Raw genomic sequence first — 26,696 nt, 5'->3', positions numbered from 1 at the left:
GGTGTCACAAAGATGGGGCATTATTTCTTTGTCCAAAAGATAACCAGTACCACTATACGACTTTAAACAAAAGACATCACCCACACTTATCAATCCAACTAGATTCTCGGAGGAAAATAAAATGCCGCTACCGAGGTGGAGGCCGAAGTTTCAGGGCAAATCGAGTGGCGCCAGCTCTGCGTGGACTCCGTTGGTGAATGACGCGTGGGAATTCTGCCGAGTGGCCCGCCCGCTCCGGGGCGTGCGGACAGGCGGACGGCCAGGCGCGCCTGGGCCGGGGGATGACCCGGGGGATGGCCCCCGCCCCCAACCCGACCGCGCCCCTCGCAGTGCGCCCAGCCAGCCAGCCGGCGCCCGCGTGCGTTTTCAGCCCCTCAGCTGTCCAGGCACCCGGCGCCCGCAGGCGGAGGTTGCCATGGTTTCCTGGGGTCACGTGGGGCGCGCTGGCGCCCCCTCCCGCGCTCCGCGGCGGGGCGGGGGCGGGGGCGGGGCGGCCCAGGAAGGGGAGAGGAGCGGCCGCGGTGGGAGCGGGAGGAGCTGGAGATGCTTCCAGCTCTCCCGAGGCCGTGCTCGTTCAGCCGCCGCAGCCACACGGAGCAGCCGCGCGACGGGAGCCGCGGGCCGGGCCAGCCGGGCCTCCGGGGCCCAGTGCGCCGCGTTCGCAGCGGGTAGCGCAGCCAGCGTCGTCTCCGCTCGCTCGGCGGCCGCGGGGCCCGAGGCCGGTCCGGGGAGGGGGCGAGGGCGGCGCCCCGGCGCCCGTTGGCAGGGGAGGCAGGATGAGCATCGAGATTCCGGCGGGACTGACGGAGCTGCTGCAGGGCTTCACGGTGGAGGTGCTGAGGCACCAGCCCGCGGACCTGCTGGAGTTCGCGCTGCAGCACTTCACGCGCCTGCAGGAGGAGAACGAGCGCAAAGGCGCCGCGCGCTTCGGCCATGAGGGCAGGACCTGGGGGGACGCGGGCGCCGCCGGCGGGGGCGGTACCCCCAGCAGGGGGGTCAACTTCGCCGAGGAGCCCGTGCACAGCGGCTCGGAGAACGGCGAGGAGGAGGAGGCCGCAGACGCAGGGGCGTTCAACGGTAAGGAACCGACCCCCGCGCGCCCCCTCCCACCCCCGCCGCTCCCCCTCGGCTCTTCGATCCCGCAGCTCGGCTCAGCCACCTCTCCCTGCCTTCCCCACCTTCCCTACCTTCCCTTCGCGCCCACCCCCTCAGCATCCATTTCTGTCTCTCCCGCTCGCCCACCTTCCTACTCCGCGCTCTCGTTGTGCCCTCCCCCTCGTCCTCTCCTCTGGAGGTGGGGAGCCCAAAGGTGAGGCTTCTCTGCCCACCCGCCCCCTCTCGTCCTGGGCTCGGAGGCAGAGGCCGGCCAGTTTGGGGTGGGCATCTGAGAAACAACTTTCACTGGGGTTGGAGAAATTTCCCTTGACGGATGTCACTGTGCATAAATGAAGCTGGCCCACTTGGCATTCTCTTTCAGCCTTTATATTTATTAATGGAGTGTCCAAAGCGAAAAGGCGAGGGGTGTTCAATCGGATTGGCTTTACTGTTGTTAGGACGGCAGATTCACTAAAAGGAGCATGAAATTGGACCCACGGGGCAGAACAAAATTTATGGTGATAGCTCTGGCATTCTTGGAAACAGTCATCTATTATTTTCCAATTTAGCAATACCGCGTTGTACTATTTTGGGACACACAACAAAGGATCCCGTTTAGCCTGCAGTCACTGGGGTGTTTGGAATGAGGAAACGGGCTAATGGTTTGCTTTTTATTTGAAACAAATATTGAATGATTTGGTGCCTTAAAAAAGTGTGTGAAAAACACTGTAGGAAGTTCTGAAAGCTTGTCGGTTGTCTTTAGAATGAAAACCCAGTGAGTAATTCTAAGGACTGTGCCAGATACTTAGGCTAGTAAGAATGAATGGGAAAGAAAAAGGGATTTTCTCAAATAATTGCTCCTGGCAGGTCCTACCTCTTCTGCTTATAACCCTCTTTCTCTGCCACACGCAGACACACTTACACATTAACAGCCTTCTGTATTTACACAACGTGTCTAAATCCCATCTTTGTGGCATCCCAAGCTAAAATACCCGGGTGTGCAAATGTGCAAGTGCTTTTTCTTTGTGGTGTAAGGCAACCATGCATTCAGCATCGCACCAGCTTTTATTTATTTACACTTCTTGTGGTTTGTGTGTCCGCAGTGCATTTCATATAATGAAACCATTTTAAAGTGTCATTTCCTTATATATGTTCCTAGGAAGTTGTTTCTTTTCTTTGCAAAATTGTTGAAAAGTGTTATAAAATTAAGGTATTTTTAGCTTGTCTGAAGCAATCATAAAAAGCACTGGAAATTAGTGCTCTGAGGATAAAGGGAAGATTGTTACTTAAAAAATTTTAATTTTGGACTTTTTAGTGTTTTCAGGTGTAGGATAATCATAGTCTTCATTGTTCATTTTGCACAAGAATTTAATCGAGTACTTTTCTTATTAGAAATGAGAAAAGGATAAAAGAGTACATATTTTAAACAGATGGGCAGGAGAAGCCAATGATGAATGACACAGAAGGGGTAGAGAGATCTAATATATACTTCTTTTATGCTCCTGAGACACACATGTACACACGAGTACATTCACATGCACACGGACACACACAAAGAAAAAAAAAAGGACTAGTTTCCCAGATTGGAGAAAAGCAAAGACTAAGGGACTTGATAAAGAACGTATATTTGTTCAGTACAATATATTGTTAGTATAAGTAAAATATTTTCTTTGTATAATGTTTTTGAAGTACTTTGCATTTATGATTCTGTTTTCTCTTTACAACAATGTAGATTATACACAGAACAGATTCGATTTTTGTTTTGCAATGAAATAAGCCGTTAAGTTCTGAGTGGTAGGGATCATTTTATATGGTTTTATGGTCTCCAAAGCACCTTTATTGTAAAAATTACTCAGTGTGAGTTTTACTAAATATTTGTTAACCAATTGCCCTATTTATTCCCCATTCCTACCCGCCAAAGACTGTTCTGACTGCAACCAATTTGATCATTTTCCAGTGCACACATATGCATATACGTATAACAGAAACTTTGGTGATGGTACTTCCCTTTTCTAGGTGTAGTAAAAAATATCTGTTTAGAGTATTTTCTATTCTAATCAGTTCTCTCTTAATTTTTTTAAAGTAAATTGTGAGACCCCCAGTTTAAAGAGAATTTTAGACTACCAAGGGTTGGCAAACTGTTGGTAAAGGGCCAGAAAGTAAATATTTTAGGCTTTGTGAGCAATGTATGGTCTCCATCGCATATTCCTCTTCTTTTTTTTTTAACTGCCCTTTAAACACATATCTCTTCTGGAGGTTAAGGTTGTACAAAACTGGCCACAGACCAAGGCCATAGTTTGCCAACCCTCGGTCAGAGGGGAAGAAAAAGTCAAAATAATGACATTGCGGGGCGGGGAGGGGGGAAACAATAGGAATGAGCCTATCAGTTTAATGTCTAGGTCTAAAAAAGTGCTAGAATATAAAAAATACCAGATACTGGGTAATCCTCCTGTTATAGTAAAGAATTAGAAAAGTAAGTACTAAAGAAGAGTAAAGTACTAGAAGACAAGTCTTAATTTACTGAGACATAGCACAAGACCAAGTGGATCAATCATTCTTAAACTTTGTATACATCTCAAGGATGTTTGATTCAGAAATGAACATTACCTCGTACTATTCTTGGAGAGCTTTTTTGAATAGGTTGGGGTGGACATCGGGTTTCTTTTTTTTTTTTTGCAGACATCCCAGCTCTTTCTGATATCTACAGTTCTCTGACCACACTTTGAGATATACTGGTCAACAGATAATGATGATTATAATATCACTTTCTCTTATTAACAGTTTAAAAATAGCTGCCATTTACTGACATTCACTGTGCTAGGCACTATCTGAATGTTTTAATTCATTATTCCAGCTTTATAAGAAAGATGAGACAGACTGTCACTTGCCCAATGTTTCACAGCTAGTGTGCTGCAGGGATTGGAACACCTGTGGGCCTGGCTCCATCCCTGTGCTCTTAAGTTCCAGATTTTATCTCTGGAAGGGGGTGGGGCTGGCATCACTTGAGCATCCCTTGTATGTCAAGCTCTACTTGAGGTCCTTAATGTGTTTTATCTTTAAGGCTCAGAAAAATTAACTTGTCCAAGGTCACACATAGGACTAGTAAGCAGCAGAGCCTGGTTTCTTACTCACATCTCTCTGACCCACGACCATCAGAGGTTTCTTCCTTAATGGAATTTGTATGATGGGCTGACTCACAGGTCAGGTTTTCCTGGTTATTTTTCCAGTAATGGTGATAAATTTGCTTTGATTGATTCATACCCACTCTCATGAATCCCTTAGGACAATGTATTTGTCGATGGTATTTGTGAGAGGTTGGGCAAAAAGGCAAGTTTTTGACCGTGAAGCTGGTGCCCATTGACTCACATAGAGGGATCAAGCATATGACCTTGAACTCATAGTATGGTGGTTGAATCAAGCAAGTGAACCAGGATTTGGGACCATGGCCACCAATGGCCCTAGCCCAAAAGTCAGATGGGTGAAGGTGGTCTTGACTTCTCTCCTACCTTTCCAAAGGATTTCTTCCTCTGCTGATTGCTTTCCGATTCCCCTTGTATTCTTTTCTAATTTTATCACTTCTAATGTTTACTTTCAGTTTGCTGTCAATTCTTGTTAAAACGGCAACCATTAGGTGTTAGAATGGCATATGGCGATCCCCTTTCTGGGGGAAAAAAGCTGTAATGGAGTCTCTGCCTCCCTCTTCCCCATCCTACAGAAAGCGAATATAACATGACATGTCTCTTCTGCAAGGGCAGTGTCCCCAGGCTTGGAATTTATTAGGAGGGTTACAGTAAGCCAAAGAGTTGGAATCAGTACCAATTTGTAGTGGAATCTGTGGTAATTAATACAGGCATCATTGTGAGATCTTGTGTTGCTCAATTATTTCTTCAGTAAAATGGCTGAAATTATAAAATGAAGTAAATAAAATTCTCAGTTGACAAGTAGTCAGTAACAAATTACATATGGACATATGAAGAGCAATCAAACTGGAAGAAAAATAAACAAGTATAAAATATGGAAGACCTATTGTTCTGTATTATGGAAGGCAAAGATCTGGAGTTCAAAGTGGATACACAAGGCAAAAATATAGAACCATAGCTTATAAGCAAGCATGTCAAAGGTATATAAATAGAAATTTAGCATGTAAAATCTGTGACTTAATTCTCTTAACTCTGATTTACGTCAGATGTTTTTGGAGAACTTTATCTACCTTTGCATTTTTACAGTTTAAGGGGATTGTGGAGACTTTACCAGAGATCCTGAAAATTATGCAAAATATTGGAAAGTTGGAGCTTATGGTGGGAGATTAAGGGAACAAAGGTATTTATCATGAGAGGAAATGGTTGAAAGAGAGTTAAGAGTAACATTCATGTGTCTGAAAATTTTTCTTAGAGGATTCTGAGCAAATATTCTTCATCTCTGTTATATACAGAATTAGAAGACCTAAGCTTCATTGTAACTTGAAGAATAAAAGTCAGAAATTCATCTGTCTGAAATGGCGTATGTGGTCTTCCAAAAATGAGGTGGCAAAGCAGTCAGGGTAATAGATTGACTTTCCAAGAATCTGCTGTGAAAACGTTCTTAAGCTTGTTCATACTGGGAGTGAAAAAATAGGTTGATCTGTATGTTGCATTCATGGCCTAACTGACAGCAGGAAACTATAGAGAGTAGTAAAGGAGTGTTGCTTTGGCCGATTTTTTAGGCTCACTTCTATGGGCCCTTATTTAAGAACTTGCTCTCTCTATGGCTATTAGAGACTGTTGTGGGACAAGGCAGCCAATCCTTAGCTCTTGCCTCCTACTTCATGTAGCTGTCAACATATGACTAAAGAAAGACATTTATTCTAGTGGTGGTACTTATGCAATGGACTGAAAGTTAAAATATCTTTTTAATATATTATGAAACTCTTAAATCCATTTAATCGGTTTGAAAAACGGGCATGGAAGTCAGTTTTGGGGGGTTAACTTTAAATTCAGACAACATCTATTTTATGTATGAGGCGCTGTGTGAGGCATGTTGACATGTTATCATAGTAACAGTGCCTGCCTCATGAAGTTATTAGCGAGGATAAATGGAGTAATATTGGCGAGGTCCTTACTGATAGCGCACCCAGCAAGCGCTGATTACCTGTTAAACAAATGATCTCATTTATAAGAAGTATTCCAGAAATGTGTTCTTTCTGAGTAGCAATTTCATTGTGCTTGGTGGAGATGAATCTAACGTTTGCACTTTATAGAAAGATGAAGTAGGAAATGAGCTTAGTGGGCAGTTCCTCTTAGGATTTAATGTGAAGTTATGTTGCATAGTAATAAAACCAACATCCTTTCAGCTGATAATTTGTAGCTAAGCACACCAGGATTTTGTAATTAATGAGACTTTGTGGTCTTTGGCTATTACAAATTTATATAGTAGTTTTAAATCCTCCTGAAGTGGATTACATCCTTCATGACAATGGCTAAAATGTTGAAGCCATTATTTTATTTATGAGCTTAAAACAGTAACGTTAGAGAAGATTTTAAAAATATTTTGAGTTATAGATGGTAATTGTGATTTTTCAAAGAACAGTTAAGAACATTATTCATTTTAATAGTAGTATTAAATGGATTGCTTTAGGAATTGAAATTGGGAAATCAAAGGATTTTGAAAGAGTGTCGTTTCTCAAACTCTTATCCATCTATTACTTTAAACTTTGGGAAGAGGGAGGGAGGGGAGGGATGGAGGGATGGGAAGAGAGAGAGAAGGTGGAAGAGAGGACTAAAATTAGTTGGAACTTGTGAAGGGTTCTTTGAGTAACTTACACCTTTTCTGAAGGGATGGCAGAGAATGAAAATACCTAAACAAAAATTGAAGCACTGGATACTTTCATATCTTAAAAATCAAACTGTTTAGCTATTATTTAATGTAAGAGCATTATAAGCTTTCCATTTGAAGACATGTAAGTAAGTTTTCCATTTGAGGTCGCACATAAAGTGATGTACTGTATCTGGGTGGGACAGAGTAAATATTTAATGGTTATTTATTGTTGCAAATCTCACTCCATGGATTCCAGTAAATTTCCAGCTGTCAAGGTTTTGTTCATAGCTGTGTCAAAAAAATGTGTTTCTTTTTCAGCTGTACTAACAAGAGACTTTTGAAATTGTCAAGGAGGAGTTTATTTGTGATCCATTAAAAAAGCCACTTAATGAGAGTAGTAGCAATAGGGAAGGCCTGCGGTGGAGGTTGGGGTTGATGGGGGCGAGGGGTTCAGAGAATGTGATTGAATGACTGAGCTTGGGGTCTGCCTTAGCAGTATCAAGAGTCACAGAGTAAAGGGGCCAGAGACCTGGGTTAGCCCATGAGGAGGAGGAATGTGTATAAGTTGGGAGGTGGGATGCTGTGCTCATTCACTCACTGCAGACATATTTATAGAGAGCCAACTCCTTCCTTTTTTTTATTTTTAAGAAAAAAGAAATAATTATTCTCTTAAGTTTACTGTCTCTACACTTCTTAAGAAACAATCCTTTTGTCAGAGACTGTCTCATAGATAGAATATGTTGTCTATTTCGCTTAACAGATGGAGCAGCTGAAAGCCAGAGACGTTCCTTGCCCAGATTTAGTCTGCTTTGGTCTTTTTGTTCATAGAATTATCACAATTTGTGTGCTGTTTATATTAACTTACATACTATGAATCCTTTCTGTCTTCCATCGGGGTGATAGATAAGGTCTAAAAGTCTAGGCTAAAGAGAAGTACTTTTGTTCTTTTGCCTTCAGAATTACCAATTTTTTTTTCTCTTTGATTTTTTTCATTGAGGTGAAATCTAGTATTAGGTTTTATTTTTGTATCAATTGCTTGAGACAATGGAAAAGAAAAAAGAGTGCAGTGACTTTTCTGAGGCAGATGAGTTATTGTCATCGTGTTCTTGGTCCTGTTCTTATTGTCCTTCCGCCTTATCTTTGCCGTTTAGTTGTGGTTGGGTTGGTCCCAAAACCCCATGTAAAAACCTCACTGTGATACTGATCATTATCTTTATTTTATGGGAGTTTTTGTGTTACGGAAATTCAGAATGACTCAGACTGTTCCATTATGTAATTATTTTGTGGAAAGAATTTGAGCTAAAATTTTCAGGTCATGGCTTACATGAAAACAAAACAATCTAAAAAAATCAGAAATATAAACACAGTTGGTGTAACATTTATAAATGTTTCAGCAATAGGCTCTGCCATGTGTAGCTTAATATGTTTGGAAACTAAAAAAAAAAACCATAATTCCAGTTGCTACTGTTTAAAAAATGTTTCTGTGTTTTACAAAAAGACAAAAGGTCAAAATATAAACACATGTTCTACATAAAAGTGAAGCCAAGAAGATACACTGAATGCAGTGATTCTGGTATCCGTTTGGCTGGGGACTGACACTGTTTAATTTACATTAGCTGTTCCAAGACAAAATAGTTCAAGCGAGTGATATTGAGGGGAATTTATTCTTTTTTTTTGGATAAAAAAGGAAAAAGCTTCCATTCGTTTAAATACATTTTAGTTAGACTCAAAAGCATCTTTCCAAAAGGTTCTGAATTAATACATGACTCAGCTGTTTCATTTCAGTTGCTATAGAAAGCTAATGTTTGTTAAATGATATTCTTTTTATTTAATCATTGTTAACTTTTTTGGCTGCTTAAGTGCCAGACGCTGAGTAAGGCTATTTATACATATCATTCAGCTCTCCCCAAAGTAAGTGGTAGAGTCAGGATTTGAACCTGACAGTCTGAGTTCAGAGCCCATCTCCTTAACCATGGTACACAGACTTCATTTTTAGTAACTCTTACAGCAGTAACATGGTTGAAAAGAACCACATATCAAAAAATAAGCCTCCAACTTTTCCCTCTAAAAATTTACAGCCTAGCTCAGCATTGATCTTTCCCTTTTACAATTTGTTTTTTCCGTCTATTCTACACAAATTAGCACTTGGCATACTTTTTTTTTTTTTTTTTTTTTAAAAGAGAACCTTTATTTTATTTTATTTTGGCTGCGCCATGCAGCTTGCGGGATCTTAGTTCCCTGAGCAGGGATCAAACCCAGGCCCTCGGCGGTAGAAGTGCGGAGTCCTAACCACTGGACCGCAAGGGAAGTCCCAGCACTTCATATACTTTAGAAATTCAATAAAATGTTTATTTTAAAAATGAACACCTCATATACTGAGTTGTTTAATTCTCAAAACCTTTTTGATTATGTACAGTCATTAACAAAATATATTTGAGTATACATATCCCATGTATGTTTTTATAAATTTTGTGCATGTCCCAGTATATTAGCTTACTATGTATATGAGAAAGCATCCCACAGTATAAATTTTGAAAGGGAGAAGTAACAAGGAATTGTAAGCAAGTTCTAATTTTTACTACACCCTAAATGATTGCCTTATACTCTGCCTTGGGGTGCATGACCCCATTTTGGAGACCACAATCCTAACAGTAGAACTTAACCCATACTCTATTAATATGTAAGCTAGCTGTAGTAAACTTTGGCTTCCTCTTTTAAGCTCCTGGATTATAAAGGACCTGCAGGTAGGTAGGGTCCTAATGTGTGTGTGTGTCTTTTTTAATAGACATTCATTAGGTAATTGTTTGACTCAGCCAAACTTTTGCAGAATAAAGAGGAAAATTCTATCTTATAAAAAGGAAATAAAATCATGTTACCTGACAGGTAAGATCTAGGCTTTTTCTTTTAAATCTGTATTCCTGTCTGTACCTTGAACTTCAGCCTCGATTATAGAGTACTCATGTCCTTGGTGCACATATTGGGGATGTGACAAACAGAATCATACCATGTTACAGGTGTTTAGTTAAGTTTAGTCATGGAAGTGCCAATCAGAATTAGAAGAAAATCTAAAGTTTAAAATAGTTTAAAAGATTAGGACCAGGCAACATCCTAAGGAAAAACATAAAATAGTTTAAAAGAAATGCAGTTACATAGGGTATCTGAGGAAGGCCATCTCTGGAGATGACAGTTCGTTAGGAGGTAGCCTTTTCACTATCTCCCTTTCTGTAACTTTTGAAAAAAGCTTGTCATATACTTGTATTACCTATTAAATACATTTTAAGTGAAAAAAGACATGAAAGAAAGGCGATTCTTTTATAGACGTCCGGTGGGTAGTAGATAAAACACTATAGAGGCACACAGTATGGTTCGAAATTGATGTAGCCAAATATTCTTGCCTAAGTTATTCTCTTGGTCCTGGGTACCCAGTCCTCTTTCCTTAACTTTCTGCCAAAATCCCAGTTTTTCTCCAAAGGTTAGCTTACAGTTCACCCTACTAGAAAATCCTTACGAGATTCTCTGGTTAACATGAGTGGTGTCAAAATGGCAGGATGAACGTGCCCTGCTTCAGAGTAAGCTTGGCGGATGTCACATGTTCCTGGCACAGGCAGGCATGGAAACACAGGAATGAGCTCCCTCCCTCCAAGACCTTCCTGCACGCATCTCACTTGGCCCACAGAAGGTGCTCAAATACACTTTAAATTAACCTCAAGTTGAATACTGAACGTCTCATAATAGTAAATATCTATAAGTGTGTATTTCTAAAGTGATTGAAACCTTCTTGGGTGCATAAATATTAAAAATAGCCTCCTGGTAATCCTTTATATTGATGCATTTTAAAATGTTTTCATGAAATATAAAAGCCTTAGCCTGTGTTCAGTTTCATAGGTTTAGACTTCTTTATATTTAAAAAAAAAAGGTGGCATATTATATTTTGGCCTGATATTTGATCACTCTGCCACATGCAAAGAACACAAGTGCACAGGCTCGCCTTGCGGGTGAGGATTGCACATTCTCATCGAGGAGACGTTCTGACCCCCCTAAACTTCCCGTGTCACTGCTTCTGCTTCTGTGAGCCCTGTGTTAAATCCCAAATGCCTCTATTGCCCTGAACCTGCTTTGTCCTGTTTTCTCTCTCCATCTTGCCTCATTCCTGCCACGTTGAAAGCAGGCTGTCTTCCTCCCTTTATTGCATGAATCCTGCTCACCACCACCACCTGCCCCCCGGCCCCGAGGTGAGCCTTTTGGAGCCCTCCAGTTTTAACTGTAGCTCCAGCGCAGACCTCTCGCCTTCAGATTTAGGTTGACATATCTCCCTGCTTACCAGCCACCTCTGCTTGCATCTTCTTCAGGCACCTGCAGATAATTTTGTCCTAAACTGAATGTGTTATCATCTACCTCTATTATTATTCTTTCCTACTCATGTTACTTTTTTCCCGCCACTGATTTGATAAACACAGTTAATAGAACCTCTTTCCTCTGCCTCCTACTTCTTAAACCTGGTAGTTTATGGAAAACAAACAAAACAGATTGCTTTTATTGCTGAAAATTTTTAAGTAGTGCTGAAAAATCAGAAACACTGGAAACGTTTTACAAATATGACTTCACTTTGGCATAGGCTCTAGGTTTGAATCCTGACTCTGCCATTTATAACTTTTGGAACCTTAAACAAGTTACTTTACCATCTGTGCCTCAGTTTCCCCATCTGTGAAATGGGAATGATGGTAGTACTTACCTCAGAGGGTTCTGGTAAGAATAAATGAATTGACAGTGTGTGGCATATACTAAGCCTTATATATGGGTTTGTTAAAAAAAAAGAGAGGAAGGAAGAAAGAGAGGAAGGCAGGTTTTAGAAGTTAGAACCTGAGGGTTTTTAAAAATGAAGTTTGATTTGAAATGTAAGAAAATAGAGATTGTTTTCAAGGCAGTGTGATAATAGTCCTTAAAGAAAATGTTATTAATGAAAAATATAAAAGTAAAGTCTTCAGATCTTTCAGCTAAGTGTTTCAAACGTTTAAAAAAAACCCTGCTCTTTTAAGTCTCAAGTCCTCCTTTAATTCCTTTGAAATGCAAGGAAAATAGTCTGACTTAAAAAAAATAAGGTTAAAAAAAAGCAACGGGATAAAGCTTTGCTTTGTTTGCACACCATCTTCTCCCTTGAGAATCAGTGTTTAACTGGTAGAATAAATAAATTTGTGTGTGCAGAATCTCCACGTTTATGGTTTTATTCAAGTTCTAATAAGTTATTTTAAAACAAACTTGGGAAAGAGTAAGTAGGGATATTGAAAATAGTTACTTAATTTAAATGAGGCAGATGCTTATAGTAAAAAACATGAATATGTGCCTGAAATATAAATTAATTGGAAAAAATTGGTTGTATTAACTTGACAGCTTGTTGCCATTTCCTCATATCATAATATTTATGAAAGTAAGCTCATGGTGGGAGAAACTTTTTTTTTTTTTTTTTTTTTTTGCGGTACTCAGGCCCCTCACTGTTGTGGCCTCTCCCGTTGTGGAGCACAGGCTCCAGACGCGCAGGCTCAGCAGCCATGGCTCACGGGCCCAGCCGCTCCGCGGCATGTGGGATCTTCCGGGACCGGTGCAAGAACCCGTGTCCCCTGCATCAGCAGGTGGACTCTCAACCGCTGCGCCACCAGGGAAGCCCAGGAGAAACTTTTATACCTAAGTTTTACATTAGAATGTGGTTTTATTCTGAAAACCCATCATTCTGTACTTGCTCCACTACAAATTGCTATCTTAATAGATTTCAAAAAAAAAAAAAAAAAAAGACAGTTCTTTTGGATATCTTTGCTTTTACACAGAGTTATTCACAGGTCTTTGATTTTTTTTTTTAAGGTGTCATTGATTTTTTTTTTTAAACCCCACATTTGTTTATTTATTTATTTTTGGCTGTGTTGGGTCTTTGTTTCTGTGCGAGGGCTTTCTCTAGTTGTGGCAAGTGGGGGCCACTCTTCATCGTGGTGCACGGGCCTCTCTCTATCACGGCCTCTCTTGTTGCGGAGCACAGGCTCCAGACGCGCAGGCTCAGTAGTTGTGGCGCACAGGCTTAGCTGCTCCGCGGCATGTGGGATCTTCCCAGACCAGGGCTCAAATCCGTGTCCCCTGCACTAGCAGGCAGATTCTCAACCACTGTGCCACCAAGGGAAGCCCTGTCATTGATTTTTTAATGTTAGTTGTTGTTTTTTTTTAATTTTATTTTTGGCTGCATTGGGTCTTTTTGTTGCTGTGCATGGGCTTTCTCTAGTTGCAGCACACTGGTTTCTCGTTGTGGTGGCTTCTTGTTGTGGACCACGGGCTCTAGGTGTGTGGGCTTCCGTAGTTGTGGCTCATGGGCTGTAGAGCGCAGGCTCAGTAGTTGTGACGCACGGGCGTAGTTGCTCTGTGGCATGTGGGATCTTCCCGGACCAGGGCTCGACCACGTGTCCCCTGCATTGGCAGGCAGACTCTTAACCACTGTGCCACCAGGGAAGTCCTCGATATCTTATTTGACTGGCTCGAACCTGTGTCCCCAGCATTGGCAGGCGGATTCTTAACCACTGTGCCACCAGGGAAGTCCTTGATATCTTATTTTACTGTCATTAACAACAGTTTACCAACTAAGCAATATTATGATTTTGATTCCTCATAATACCTTAAAATAATTTCCTTATAATTTCTTAAAAAGAATTCAGAAGGTATTTTAGTGTTCAGATTTTAAGAAAAATGCATTTGCAGAAAGGATATTTAGTGAAATATATTTTAGGAGCACATTTAGCATTAAAAGTGTACAAGGCTTCAGTTATGCAAGATGAATGAGTTCTGGGATCTAATGTATATAGCATGGTGACAGTTACCAATACTGTATCGTATACTTGAAATTTGCTGAGAGGATAGATCTTAAGTTAAATCTTAACACACACACACACACACACACACACACACACACACAGAGTGGTGACTGTAGAGGTGATGGTTAAATTATTTAGCTTGATTGGGATGATCTTTTCACAGTGTATACATATATCAAAACATCAAGTTGCACACCTTAAATATATGTAATTTTTATATGTCAAAGGTAATAAAGTAAAAAAAAAAAAAAAGCAGTGTGAATTAATCTGGTTGGGCTGATAGTATTGAGTATACTGAGAGATTTTTATCTCCGAAACCAAGCAGAGCAGAAATTTTCTCTTTCCCTCTCTCCCTCTTCTTCCCTGTCCCTCCCTCCATCCCTCCCTCCCTCTTCTCTTTTTTAAAAATTATGAAATATTTCCAATATACAGAAATGAACAGACACTAAATAAGGAACACTCACATGAGCCATCCCCTGTCTCCAACAGATTTTAACACTTCAGTTTTTTTACTTTGAAGAAAATATCACATGTACAGTAGGAGTCTCCTTGGATACCCCTCTCTTATCCCGTTCTCTTAACTTCCTTCTCCGTAGATAACCAGCACTATGATGAATTTGGTGTTTATATTTCCTATGTATGTTTTTGTATTCTTACTACAAAGGCATTTATTCATAGATTAGAAATAATGATATTTTGCATGTATTCAAAGTTCATATAAATTGTGCCACTTACGAAAGTTGCACTTATGTAAGTTATCATCCTTCAGCTTGTTTTGTTTTGTTTTTTTTTCTTTTGCGGTGCGCGGGCCTCTCACTGTTGTGGCCTCTCCCTGTTGCGGAGCACAGGCTCTGGACGCGCAGGCTCAGCGGCCATGGCTCACGGGCCTGGCCACTCCGCGGCATGTGGGATCTTCCCGGACCGGGGCACAAACCCGTGTCCCCTGCATCGGCAGGCGGACTCTCAACCACTGCGCTACCAGGGAAGCCCTAAGCAAATAATTTTTAAGAGTGTAAAGAGGTTTTGAGACCACAAAGTTTGAGGACTGCAGTTCTAGGGTATATACCTAAGCGTAGAAAGGCTGGTTGTAGGGAATGCCCAGCTTTCACTGCACGTCATATTGCCATATTTGCAAAGCTGTTATACTAGTTTATACTCTCAGCAGTAGTATAAGAGTTCTTGGTTCTCCACATTCAAGCGACCATTTGATATTGTCAGATTTTAACCATCTTTGCCAATGAGACAGATGTTAAATTGGAATCTCATTGTAAATTGAATATGCTTTTCCCTGCTTACTAGTGATCTTGACCATCTTTTTTATCTTCATTGATCATATCTCTAGTTCATCTTCTGTGAAAAAAGTTTTTTTTCTTGTCATTTTTCCTGTCTGTATTGTTCTTACTGATTTGTAGGAGTGTCTCCTCTCCTCTCCTCTCCTCTCCTCTCCTCTCCTCTCCTCTCCTCTCCTTTCCTTTCCCCTCTCTCCCTTCCATCCTGTCTCCCTGCCTCCCTCCTTTCCTTCCTTCCTTCCTTCCTTCATTCCACATTCTGGTTACTAATCCTTTGTTGGTAACATGCATTGAAAAAAATTTTCTCCCAGTTTTGGGCTTGTCTTTTCATTTTGTTTATGTAGGTTGAACAGAATTTCCTTTGTTTTCTCTTCCAGTGTTATTGAGATGTAATCGACATACAGCACTGTACAAGTTTAAGGTGTACAGCATAATGATCTGACTTAAGTACATCATGAAATGATGACCGCAGTAGGTTTAGTGAAGATCCATCATCTCATATAGATGTAAAAGAAAAAGAAAAATGTATTTTTTCCTTGTGATGAGAACTCTTAGGATTTACTCTCTTAACAACTTACATATGTAGCACACAGCAGTGTTGATTATATTAATCACATTTTACATTACATCCCTAGTACTTATTTATCCTATAACTGGAAATTTATACCATTTGACCATCTTCATCCAGTTGCCCATCCCCTCAACCCTTGCCTCTGGTAACCACAAATCTGATCTCTTTTTCTATGAGTTTATTTATTTGTTTGTTGAAGTATAATGGACCTACAACACTATGTTAGTTCCTGGTGCACAACATAGTGATTCAGTATTTGTATACACTGCAGAATGATTACCATGATAAGTCTAGTTACCATCCCTTGCCATACAAAGATATTACATTTTTATTGACTATATTCCCCACGCTGTACATTTCATCCCCATGTTCTGTAACTGGAAGCTTGTACCTCTTAATTTCCCTCACCTATTTCACTCTTTTCATTCATGTTCATACCATTTAACTCAAGAACAGAATTTCCTGATTTTATTGTAGCCTAACATTAATCCCTTCCTTTATACTTATACTTTTTTGTGCCTTAAGGAATCTATCTCTATCTCGAATTAAAAAGATAAGCTCTTCATTTTCTTGTAGAAATGAAAAAGTCTTGAGTTTCACACTTAAGGTTTTAATCCATCTATAATTTATTTTTGTGCCTGGTATGAGATGAGAATCTCATTTCATTTTTTAAAAATATGCATCATTTATTGACTTTTTTCCCCCACTGATTTTTAAACATCAATTTTCCATTTTTATGTGAAGGTACTTACAGTCTATTCTGTTCTGTTGGTTTGTCCATTCTTTCATTACTCTCTCTTTCTCCTAATATGACTTTATATGGTCCTGATATGTGGTAAGTAAGTACATCCACCTTATTTTTCTTCAGAATTGTTTATTCATGGGCTTTTATTATTCCACAGAACTTTTAGGATGAGGTTCTTCAATGATGTGAAAAACTTTATTAGGTGTTTGTTGGAATTTATAAACAAATTTGGAGACATAAATATTCCATATACATTGCCTATCTCCATTTATCTGGTCTTCCTTTCATTTCTTCAGTGTTTTGTCATTTTCTACATAAAGGATTTTCTTGTCTTTTCTTAGTTTAATTTCTAAGTAACATATTGTTTTTGTTGTTATTATAACTGGGAGATTTTTCTATTATTCTAATTAGTTGTTACTGAGAATATATAAAAAGAACTGTTAAAACTCAGTAACAAAAAGCCCATCAATCTGAGCAAAATCCAACCAAGCAAAAGGCCTAAACAGTTTAATAAGAAGACATAAACGAAAATGGCCACGTGGGAAGATGTGGAGTTAGTGTCTCCCCGCAACTAGGGTGCCTGCCAGCCCATGGTGGGGGACTCTGATGCCCAAGGAGACGGGAAGAACCCCAAAGTGAACTGGTAGGATGTAGGGGGACTGAGGGGAAAGGAAAAGTGGAGGCCAGACAGGATCGGCGCCCCTGTGGCTGGGGAGATGAGGAGAGGCAGGCGGGAGGGACTCTCCAGGAAGAGCGGGAGAGGAGTGGAGGGCATTTGCCTGGCCCACTCGGGCCGGGGAGCCTGCTGAGCTCCCAGGCATATCCCCTGCCCTCCAAGTCCCCTCCAGGCTGCGTGGGTCCTTGGGGGCACAGGAGGGAGGCAGGGGAGGGCAGGAGAGGCAGGTGGGAGGGGCCCTCCCAGACTGGAGGAGCAGGAGAGGAGAGGAGGGCATTTGCCCGCCCACTCGAGCCCAGGAAGCCTGCTGGACTCCCAGGTGAGATCCGCTGCCCTTTGAGACCAGGGGTGGGGGACACGCCTGGGCCCCTTCTGTTCCTTGAGCCTAAGCCCCGCCCCCCACTGCCCCCAGAGCCTTTTCCAGCCCTGTGGGTCCTGAGCATTGGCCCCGCCCACCACCCAAACCTCGCCCTTGCTTAGGCCGTGCCCTCCACAGCCAAGGCCTTCCCCACCCACCTTTTTAAAAATTTTCCCTCCTCCTCTTTTTTACTATTGTGGTACTGATGTACCTTCCAGTTGTTTATTCATCTATATTTTTATTTTTATATTCTTCCTAACATATCTGTTAGTTTAATAGTCTAATTTTATTTTTTTCTTTGTTATTGTGTGTTTTTTTGTTTGTTGTTTTTTGTTTGTTGTTTTTGCTGCCCCAGGTGGCTTGCAGGATCTTGGTTCACAAGCCCAGGGTCAGGCCAAAGCTCCTGTGGTGGGAGCTCCGAGTCTGAACCACTGGACTAACAGAGAACCTCAGACCCCAGGGAATATTCATCTGAGTGAGGTCTCATGGAGGTCCTCATCTCAGCACCAAGACCCAGCTCTACCCAACAGCCTACAAACCCTAGTGTTAGAAGCCTCAGGCCAAACAACCAGTAAGACAGGAACACAACCCCACTCATTAAAAAAAAAAAAAAAAAAAAAAGACACAGCAAAAAAATATATCACAGATGAAGGAGCAAGGTAAAAACCTACAAGACCAAATAAATGAAGAGGAAATAGGCAATCTACCTGAAAAAGAATTCAGAGTAATGATAGTAAATTGCGGAAATAGAATGGAGGCATGGATTGAGAAAATACAAAAAATGTTTAACAAAGATCTAGAAGAACAAACAAAGATGAACAACACTAGGAAAAATCAATAACAGAAAAACTGAGGCAGAAGAACGATTAAGTGGGCTAGAAGACAAAATGGTGGAAATAACTGCTGAGGAGCAGAGAAAAGAATGAAAAGAATTGAAGACAATCTCAGAGACCTCTGGGACAACACTAAACACACCAACATTCGAATTCTAGGGGTCCCAGAAGAAAAAGAGAAAAAGAAAGGGTCTGAGAAAATATTTGAAGAGATTATAGTTGAAAACTTCCCCAACATGGGAAGGGAAATAGTCAACCAGGTCCAGGAAGCACAGAGAGTCCCATACAGGATAAACCCTAGGAAAAACACACCAAGACACATATTAATCAAACTAACGAAAACTAAATTCAAACAAAACATATTAAAAGCAGCAAGGGAGAAACAAAAAATAACATACAAAGGAATCCCCGTAAGGTTATCAGCTGATTTTTTCAGCGGAAACTCTGCAGGCCAGAAGGGAGTGGCAGGATATACTTAAAGTGATGAAAGAGGAAAACCTACAACCAAGATTACTCTACCCAGCAAGGATCTCATTCAGATTCAACGGAGAAGTCAAAAGCTTTTCAGACAAGCAAAAGCTAAGAGAATTCGGCACCACCAAACCAGCTTTACAACAAATGCTAAAGAAACTTATCTAAGCAGGAAACACAAGAGAAGGAAAAGACCCACAAAAAAACCCCCGAACTTAAGAAAATGGTAATAGGAACATACATATCAATAATAACATTGAATGTAAATGGATTAAATGTCCCAACCAAAAGATACAGACTGGCTGAATGGATACAGAAACAAGACCCATATATATGCTGGCTACAAGAGACCCACTTCAGACCTAGGGACACATACAGACTGAAAGTGAAGTGATGGAAAAAGATATTCCATGCAAACAGAAATCAAAAGAAAGCTGGAGTAGCAATACTTGTATCAGGTAAAATAGACTTTAAAATAAAGACTGTTACAAGAGATAAGGAGGGACACTACATAATGATCAAAGGATCAATCCAAGAAGAAGGTATAACAATTTTAAATGTTTATGCACCCAACATAGGAGCACCTGAATACATAAGGCAAATGCTAACAACCATGAAAGGAGAAATGGACAGTAACACAATAATAGTAGGGGATTTTAACACCCCACTTACACCAATGGACAGATCATCCAAACAGAAAATAAATAGAGAAACACAAGCTTTAAATGACACAATAGACCAGATAGATCTAATTGATATTTATAGAACATTCCAACCAAAAGTGCCAGAATACACTTTCTTCTCAAGTGCACATGGAACATTCTCCAGGATAGATCACATCTTGGGTCACTGATAATCAAGCCTTGGAAAATTTAAGAAAATGAAATCGTATCAAGCATCTTTTCTGACCACAGCGCTATGAGATTGGAAATCAATTACAGGGAAAAAACTGTAAAAAACACAAATACATGGAGGCTAAACAGTGCACTACTAAATAACCAAGAGATCACTGAAGAAATCAAAGAAGAAATTAAAAAATACATAGAAACAAATGACAATGAAAACACGATGACCCAAAACCTATGGGACGCAGCAAAAGCAGTTCTAAGAGGGAAGTTTATAGCAATTCAGTCTCACCTCAAGAAACAAAAATCTCAAATAAACAATCTAACCCTACACTTAAAACAACTAGAGAAAGAAGAAATGTACAAATTCTTGGAAAGGTACAACTTTCCAAGACTGAACCAGGAAGAATTTGAAAATATAAACAGACGTATCACAAGTATTGAAATTGAAACTGTAATTAAAAATCTTCCAACAAGCGAAAGTCCAGGACCAGATGGCTTCACAGGCAAATTCTATCAAACATTTAGAGAAGAGCTAACACCTATCCTTCTCAAACTCTCCCAAAGAATTGCAGAGGGAGAAACACTCCCAAATTCATTCTATGAAGCCACTATCACCCTGATAACAAAACCAGAAAAAGATATCACAAAAAAAGAAAATTATAGACCAATATCACTGGTGAACATAGATGCAAAAATCCTGAACACAATACTAGCAAACAGAATGCAACAGCACATTAAAAATATCATACACTATGATCAAGTGGGATTTATCCCAGGGATGCAAGAATTCTTCAATATATGCAAATCAATCAATGTGATACACCACATTAAGAAATTAAGGAATAAAAGCTATATGATCATCTCAATAGATGCAGCAAAAGCTTTTGACAAAATTCAACATCCATTTATGATAAAAACTCTCCAGAAAATGGGCATAGAGGGCACCTACCTCAACATTATAGAGACCATATATGACAAACCCACAGCAAGCATCATACTCAATGATGAAAAACTGAAAGCATTTCCACTAAGATCAGGAACAAGACAAGGATGTCCACTCTCGCCACTCTTATTCAGCATAGTTTTGGAAGTCCTATCCACAGCAGTCAGAGAAGAAAAAGAAAGAAAAGGAATACAGATTGGAAAAGAATAAGTAAAACTGTCACTGTTTGCTGATGACATGATACTATATGTAGAAGATTCTAAAGATGACATCAGAAAACTACTGGAACTAATCAATGAATTTGGTAAGATTGTGGGATACAAAATTAATGCACAGAAATCTCTGGCATTCCTATATACCAACAGCGAAAAATCAGAAAGAGAAATTAAGGAAACACTCCCATTTACCATTGCAACAAAAAGAATAAAATACCTAGGAATAAACCTGCCTAAGGAGGCAGAAGACTTGTGCCCAGAACACTATAAAGCACTGATGAAAGAAATCAAATATGACATAAACAGTTGGAGAAATATACCATGTTCTTGGATTGGAAGAATCAATATTGTGAAAATGACTGTACTACCCAATGCAATCTACAGATTCACTACAATTCCTATCAAACTACCAATGGCATTCTTCACAGAATTAGAACAAAAAATTTTCCAATTCGTATGGAAACACAGAAGACCCCAGATAGCCAAAGCAATCTTGAGAAAGAAAAATGGAGCTGGAGGAATCAGGCTTCCTGCCTTCACACTATACTACAAAGCTACAGTAATCAAGACAGTATGGTACTGGCACAAAAACAGAAATATAGATCAATGGAACAAGATAGAAAGCCCAGAGATAAACCCATGCACCTATGGTCAACTAATCTGTCACAGGGCAGGCAAGGATATACAATGGAGAAAAGACAGTCTCTTCACTAAGTGGTGCTGGGAAAGCTGGACAGCTACATGTAAAAGAATGAAATTAGAACACTCCCTAACACCATACACAAAAATAAACTCAAAATGGATTAATGACCTAAATGTAAGACTGGACACTATAAAACTCTTAGAGGAAATCATAGGAAGAATACTGTTTGACATAAATCACAGCAAGATCTTTTTTGATCCACCTCCTATAGTAATGGCAATAAAAACCAAAAATAAATAAATGGGACCTAATGAAACTTAAAAGCTTTTGCACAGCAAAGGAAACTATAAACAAGATGAAAAGACAACCCTCAGAGTGGCAGAAAGTATTTGCAAATGAAACAACAGGCAAAGGATTAATCTCCAAAATACACAAACAGGTCATGGAGCTCAATATCAAAAAAGCAAACACTCCAGTTAAAAAATGGGCAGAAGACCTACATAGGCATTTCACTAAGGAAGACATACAGATGGCCAAGAGACACATGAAAAGCTGCTCAACATCACTAATTATTAGAGAAATGCAAATCACAACTACAGTGAGGTATCACCTCACACTTGTCAGAATGGCCATTATCAAAAAATCTAGAAACAATAAATTCTGGAAAGGGTGTGGTGAATAGGGAATCCTCCTGCACTGTTGGTGGGAATGTAAATTGATACAGCCACTATGGAGAACAGTATGGAGGTTCCTTAAAAAACTAAAAATAGAAGTACCATATGACCCAGCAATCCCACTACTCGGCATATACCCTGAGAAAACCATAATTCAAAAAGAGGCATGTACCACAATGTTCATTGCAGCTCTATTTACGATAACCAGGACATGGAACCAACCTAAATGTCCATCGACAGATGAATGGATAAAGAAGATGTGGCACATATACACAATGGAATATTACTCAGCCATAAAAAGAAACGAAATTGAGTTATTTGTAGTGAGGTGGATGGACCTAGAGTCTGTCATACAGAGTGAAGTAAGTCAGAAAGAGAAAAACAAATACCGTATGCTAACGCATATATATGGAATCTAAAAAAAACAAAGAAATGGTACTGATGAACCTAGTTGCAGGGCAGGAATAAAGAGGTAGACATAGAAAATGGACTTGAGGACATGGGCTGGGAGGGCGAAGCTGGGGTGAAGTGAGAGTAGCATCGACATATATACATTACCGAATGTAAAATAGTAGTGGGCTGGGATAGGGAGGATGGGAGGGAGGCTCAAAAGGGAGGGGATATGGGAACATTTGTATGCATATGGCTGATCTGCTTTGTTGAGCAACAGAAACCAACACAGTATTGTGAAGCAATTATACTCCAACAAAGATCTATTAAAAAAAACCCAAAAGGGCTTCCCTGGTGGCGCAGTGGTTGAGAGTCCGCCTGCTGATGCAGGGGACACGGGTTCGTGCCCCAGTCAGGGAAGATCCCGCATGCCGCGGAGCGACTGGGCCCGTGAGCCATGGCCGCTGAGCCTGCGCGCCCAGAGCCTGCGCTCCGCAACAGGAGAGGCCACAACAGTGAGAGGCCCACGTACCGCAAAAAAACAAAAACAAAAACAAAAAGAACCCAAAAGACAAATGTCATTTGGAGTACTAAAGACTTGGGAAGTCCTTTAATTAATAAACCTGTTTTATTAAAAAAAAAAAAAGACTTAATGGCCAATAAGCCCATGGGAGGGTGCTCAGTATTTTTAGTTATTAAGGAAATTAACATTAAAACCACAGTGAGTTGCCACTAAACACAAGAATGGCTAAAATGACATACCTTATGTTAGCAAAGAGATAGAGCAACTGGAAGTCTTGTTTATTTCCTATGAGAGTATGAAATGGTACAAAGCATTAGGAAATCAGCAGGTTTTTATAAGGTTAAACATTCACTCACCTATGAACCAGCATTCCCACTCTAGACATCTGCTTAAGAAAAGCAAATGTATATGTTCACAAAACGATTTGTGTAAAAATATTTATAGAAGTTTTATTCACAGTAGCCCAAACTGGAAAAAAAAAAATCAACAGGAGAATGAATAAACAAATTGTAGTGCATTCACACAATGAAATACTACTCAGCAATAAAAAAGAACTATTGATCCTCTCAACAGTGAGAATAAATCTCACGTTTATATGAAATTCACGGAACGGCAGAGCTAAGCTATGGTGGTAGAAATCCTAACAGTAGTTTCCTAAGGGATAGTGGGAAGTGACGGTAAGGGGGCTTGTGGAACCTTTCCAGGGTGTTGGAAATGTTTTATATCTTGATTGGAGTGTTGGTTATATAGGTGTATGCATGTGTCAGAACTCAGTGAGTTGTGCATTTCATTGTATGTCAGTTTCACCTTGATTAAAAGTTAAACCGTTGGAAACATGGATGCTTTTGAAATCCTCTTTTCCACATTTTAATTGAGAAGTGTCATTGCTTTCTGCACTGATTATCTTGTGAAATTTTTCATTATTTTTGCTGGAAACTAGCATCTGGGTTACATTTTTGTAGTTATGGGGCATAAGTGGGACTTCTTTTTGCAGCTTGTACAAAAAGCCAAATGCCAGTCAGTCAAGGTCTGCTGTTTTTAAGTCTTTTACGTTTCAGCCAGTAATGTATTTTAATTTATGGGTTTCATAAATACAATATGTATATAAATTATCACTTACATTTGTCCAAATAACCTTTAAGTATCAGGGAATACCTTTATTATACTAATTTTTCATTAGCACTTTTCATTCAGTATTTGTTGAACCAGATACATATTATATCAAGCAGTGTTCTAGGCACTGGGGATACAGTAGTAAAACAGCCAAGGAAGGATACTGCCCTCCCAGTAGTGTGCAAAAAAACACACTAAAAAACACAGTAACACACAGTAACACACAGTAACCACACAGTAAACATAATGTACTAGATGTCTTCTGATAATGCGTGGAAGAAAAGAAGCAGGATGATGTGATTGAGAGGACCTGGAGAATGTTTAGAGAAAGGCTTCTTTAAGAGGAGACATTTGAGCTGAGCCTAGAATAGCAGGAACATCTTAATTCTGTGAAGACAATGGGGAGGATTTGAATATGGTATTTTCTAAGACTGTACTTTTATGATTAGGCCAACCTTAATCACATTCCCCTGATTGTTTTCTCAGTCTTCATTTCAGAGCCCTTTATTTTCCTTAATTACCCTTTTCTGGGTCTGTTTTACTGTGACTTCAGGGATGTGTGACAGTTCAAACTCTCCGAGCTTTTGGTTTTCCTAGTATTGTTAGTGGTCTAGTCTGGAGTGTTCACTCTTACAAACAAAACATTAGTTTCCATAAATCTGCTTCACACATACATACTTGCACATACTTGATCCCATAAGTTTAGAAGAGACAGTTTTAGCATATGTGGAAGCAGAGATTGAATTGATGTAATTTTTTTTTAATTAATTAATTTATTTTTGGCTGTGTTGGGTCTTCGTTGCTGCACGCAGGCCCTCTCTAGTTGCGGTGAGCGGGGCTATTCTTTGTTGTGGTGCATGGGCTTCTCATTGCTGTGGCTTCTCTTGTTGCGGAGCACAGGCTCTAGGCACGCGGGCTCAGTAGTTGTGGAACGCAGGCTCCAGAGTGCAGGCTCAGTAGTTGTGGCGCACAGGCTTTAGTTGCTCCGCGGCATGTGGGATCTTCCCGGACCAGGGCTAGAACCCGTGTCCCCTGCATTGGCAGGTGGATTCTTAACCACTGCGCCACCAGGGAAGTCCCTGAATTGATGTAGTTTTGACAATGACCTTTCCCATCTCCTGCTTTTCTTCTGAGCCCACATTTTAAAATCCTAAAAGTATTTGGGAGCCTTTTTCTCGACATTGGTATTGCATCAGCTCTGTGTGTGGTTTTAAATGCTTAGCTACCTTAGGACTCTGCTAGCTAAAGCTATATTTTTCTTCCTGTTCCTAAGAGGGTAGAATCCTCATGAATTGAAAAGTAAAGGTGGCTTCCCTGGTGACGCAGTGGTTGAGAGTCCGCCTGCCGATGCAGGGGACACGGGTTCGGGCCCCGGTCCAGGAGGATCCTACATGCCGCGGAGTGGCTGGGCCCGTAAGCCATGGCCGCTGAGCCTGCGCGTCCGGAGCCTGTGCTCCGCAACGGGAGAGGCCACAACAGTGAGAGGCCCGCGTACCGCAAAAAAAAAAAAAAAAAAGTAGAGGGACTTTTTAAGCCCGTGTGCCACAACTACTGAACCTGCGAGCCACAGCTACTGAGCCCACGTGCCACAACTACTGAAGCCCACGTGCCCTAGAGCCCATGCTCCCCGACAAGAGAAGCCACCACAATGAGAGGCCCGTGCACCACAACGAAGAGTAACACCAGCTCACCGCAACTAGAGAAAGTCCGCGCGCAGCAACGAAGACCCAACACAGCCAAAAAAAAAATTAATAAATTAAAAAAAAAAAAAAACAGTAGAGCATCAAGTTCCTTTGTAAGCAAAAGTAACTAGGAGTGTATTTTCCCCCTATGGTAATAGTTATATTTTATGACCTCAGTATTTTAGAATATCAGTTATATTTTGAGCAGTTTGCTTTGTGAATAGAAAGAACAAAACTGTGCATCTTTTTAGTGGTCTTTAAAGCCGGCATTTTTTAAAAGCTGAATGTCTGTTTCATTTCATTCAGCCGTACCTGCAGCCATGCTCCGTGTGTAGGGTAGGTTGATGCCTGATCTCATGCTGTATAATCAAAAAGGAAGAAGAAAATTGGTACCCCAAATGCCAGCCTCTCAAACAGTTCCCATCATGTCCAGTCAGAAGTACCGTGAGCAGACATGGCTTTAACAAAGACACAGAAAATATAGTCCTTTTCAATGTCAGAAATTAAACCTGTATAAAAAAGTTTGAAAATTATGCCTGTTACATTAATTAGCAAAATATTTCAGGTTTTGTTGTTGTTTATTTGCTTTCGTTGCTGTTGATATTTTAAAAAGTTAATTCTTCCTTGGTTCAAGGATGAGCCTTATTTCAGTTTTAATTTTTGAAGCCCAGGCATAAGAGAAATTAATTTACTCTGAGCTAAGTATTTATTCTATCAAATATAATTAGTTAACATGGTTTCAATTGACATAATTTCTAGAATCTTTTATTTAGACAGCAGATTTGGAAAGTGTTTATTGCTAGAAAAGGCAACTCATAGGAGGCTAGGTGTGCTAACTATTGTGCTGACTCCAAGATTGTTGTGTACATCTCACTTCAGGGCATATGAACACTTCTGCAAAAGTCCATTTAACCAGTGTGGCTCCAATATAGATAGGGTGGCTGTGTGTGTGTGTGTGTGTGTGTGTGTGTGTGTGTGTGTGTGTGTGT

At 40.3% G+C, this 26,696-nt stretch overlaps 1 protein-coding gene across 1 annotated transcript in view; it reads left to right on the top strand.

The window, feature by feature from the left end:
- The first annotated feature begins 713 nt into the window (after positions 1-713).
- Positions 714-26,696, top strand: part of PRKAR2B (protein kinase cAMP-dependent type II regulatory subunit beta) — a 109,927-nt gene continuing 83,944 nt past the window's right edge. The window contains exon 1 of the mRNA XM_029234370.1: positions 714-1,077. Coding sequence (XP_029090203.1) covers positions 777-1,077 — 301 coding nt within the window. The 5' untranslated portion in view covers positions 714-776. The remainder of the gene's footprint in view (positions 1,078-26,696) is intronic.

Source organism: Monodon monoceros, unplaced genomic scaffold (genome assembly GCF_005190385.1).
Source record: "Monodon monoceros isolate NGI ecotype Baffin Bay Population unplaced genomic scaffold, NGI_Narwhal_1 Super_Scaffold_2, whole genome shotgun sequence".
NCBI classification, from domain to species: domain Eukaryota; kingdom Metazoa; phylum Chordata; class Mammalia; order Artiodactyla; family Monodontidae; genus Monodon; species Monodon monoceros.
The sequence above is the reverse complement of the archived record's forward strand: the minus strand, read 5'-3'. Positions and strand labels throughout refer to the sequence as shown.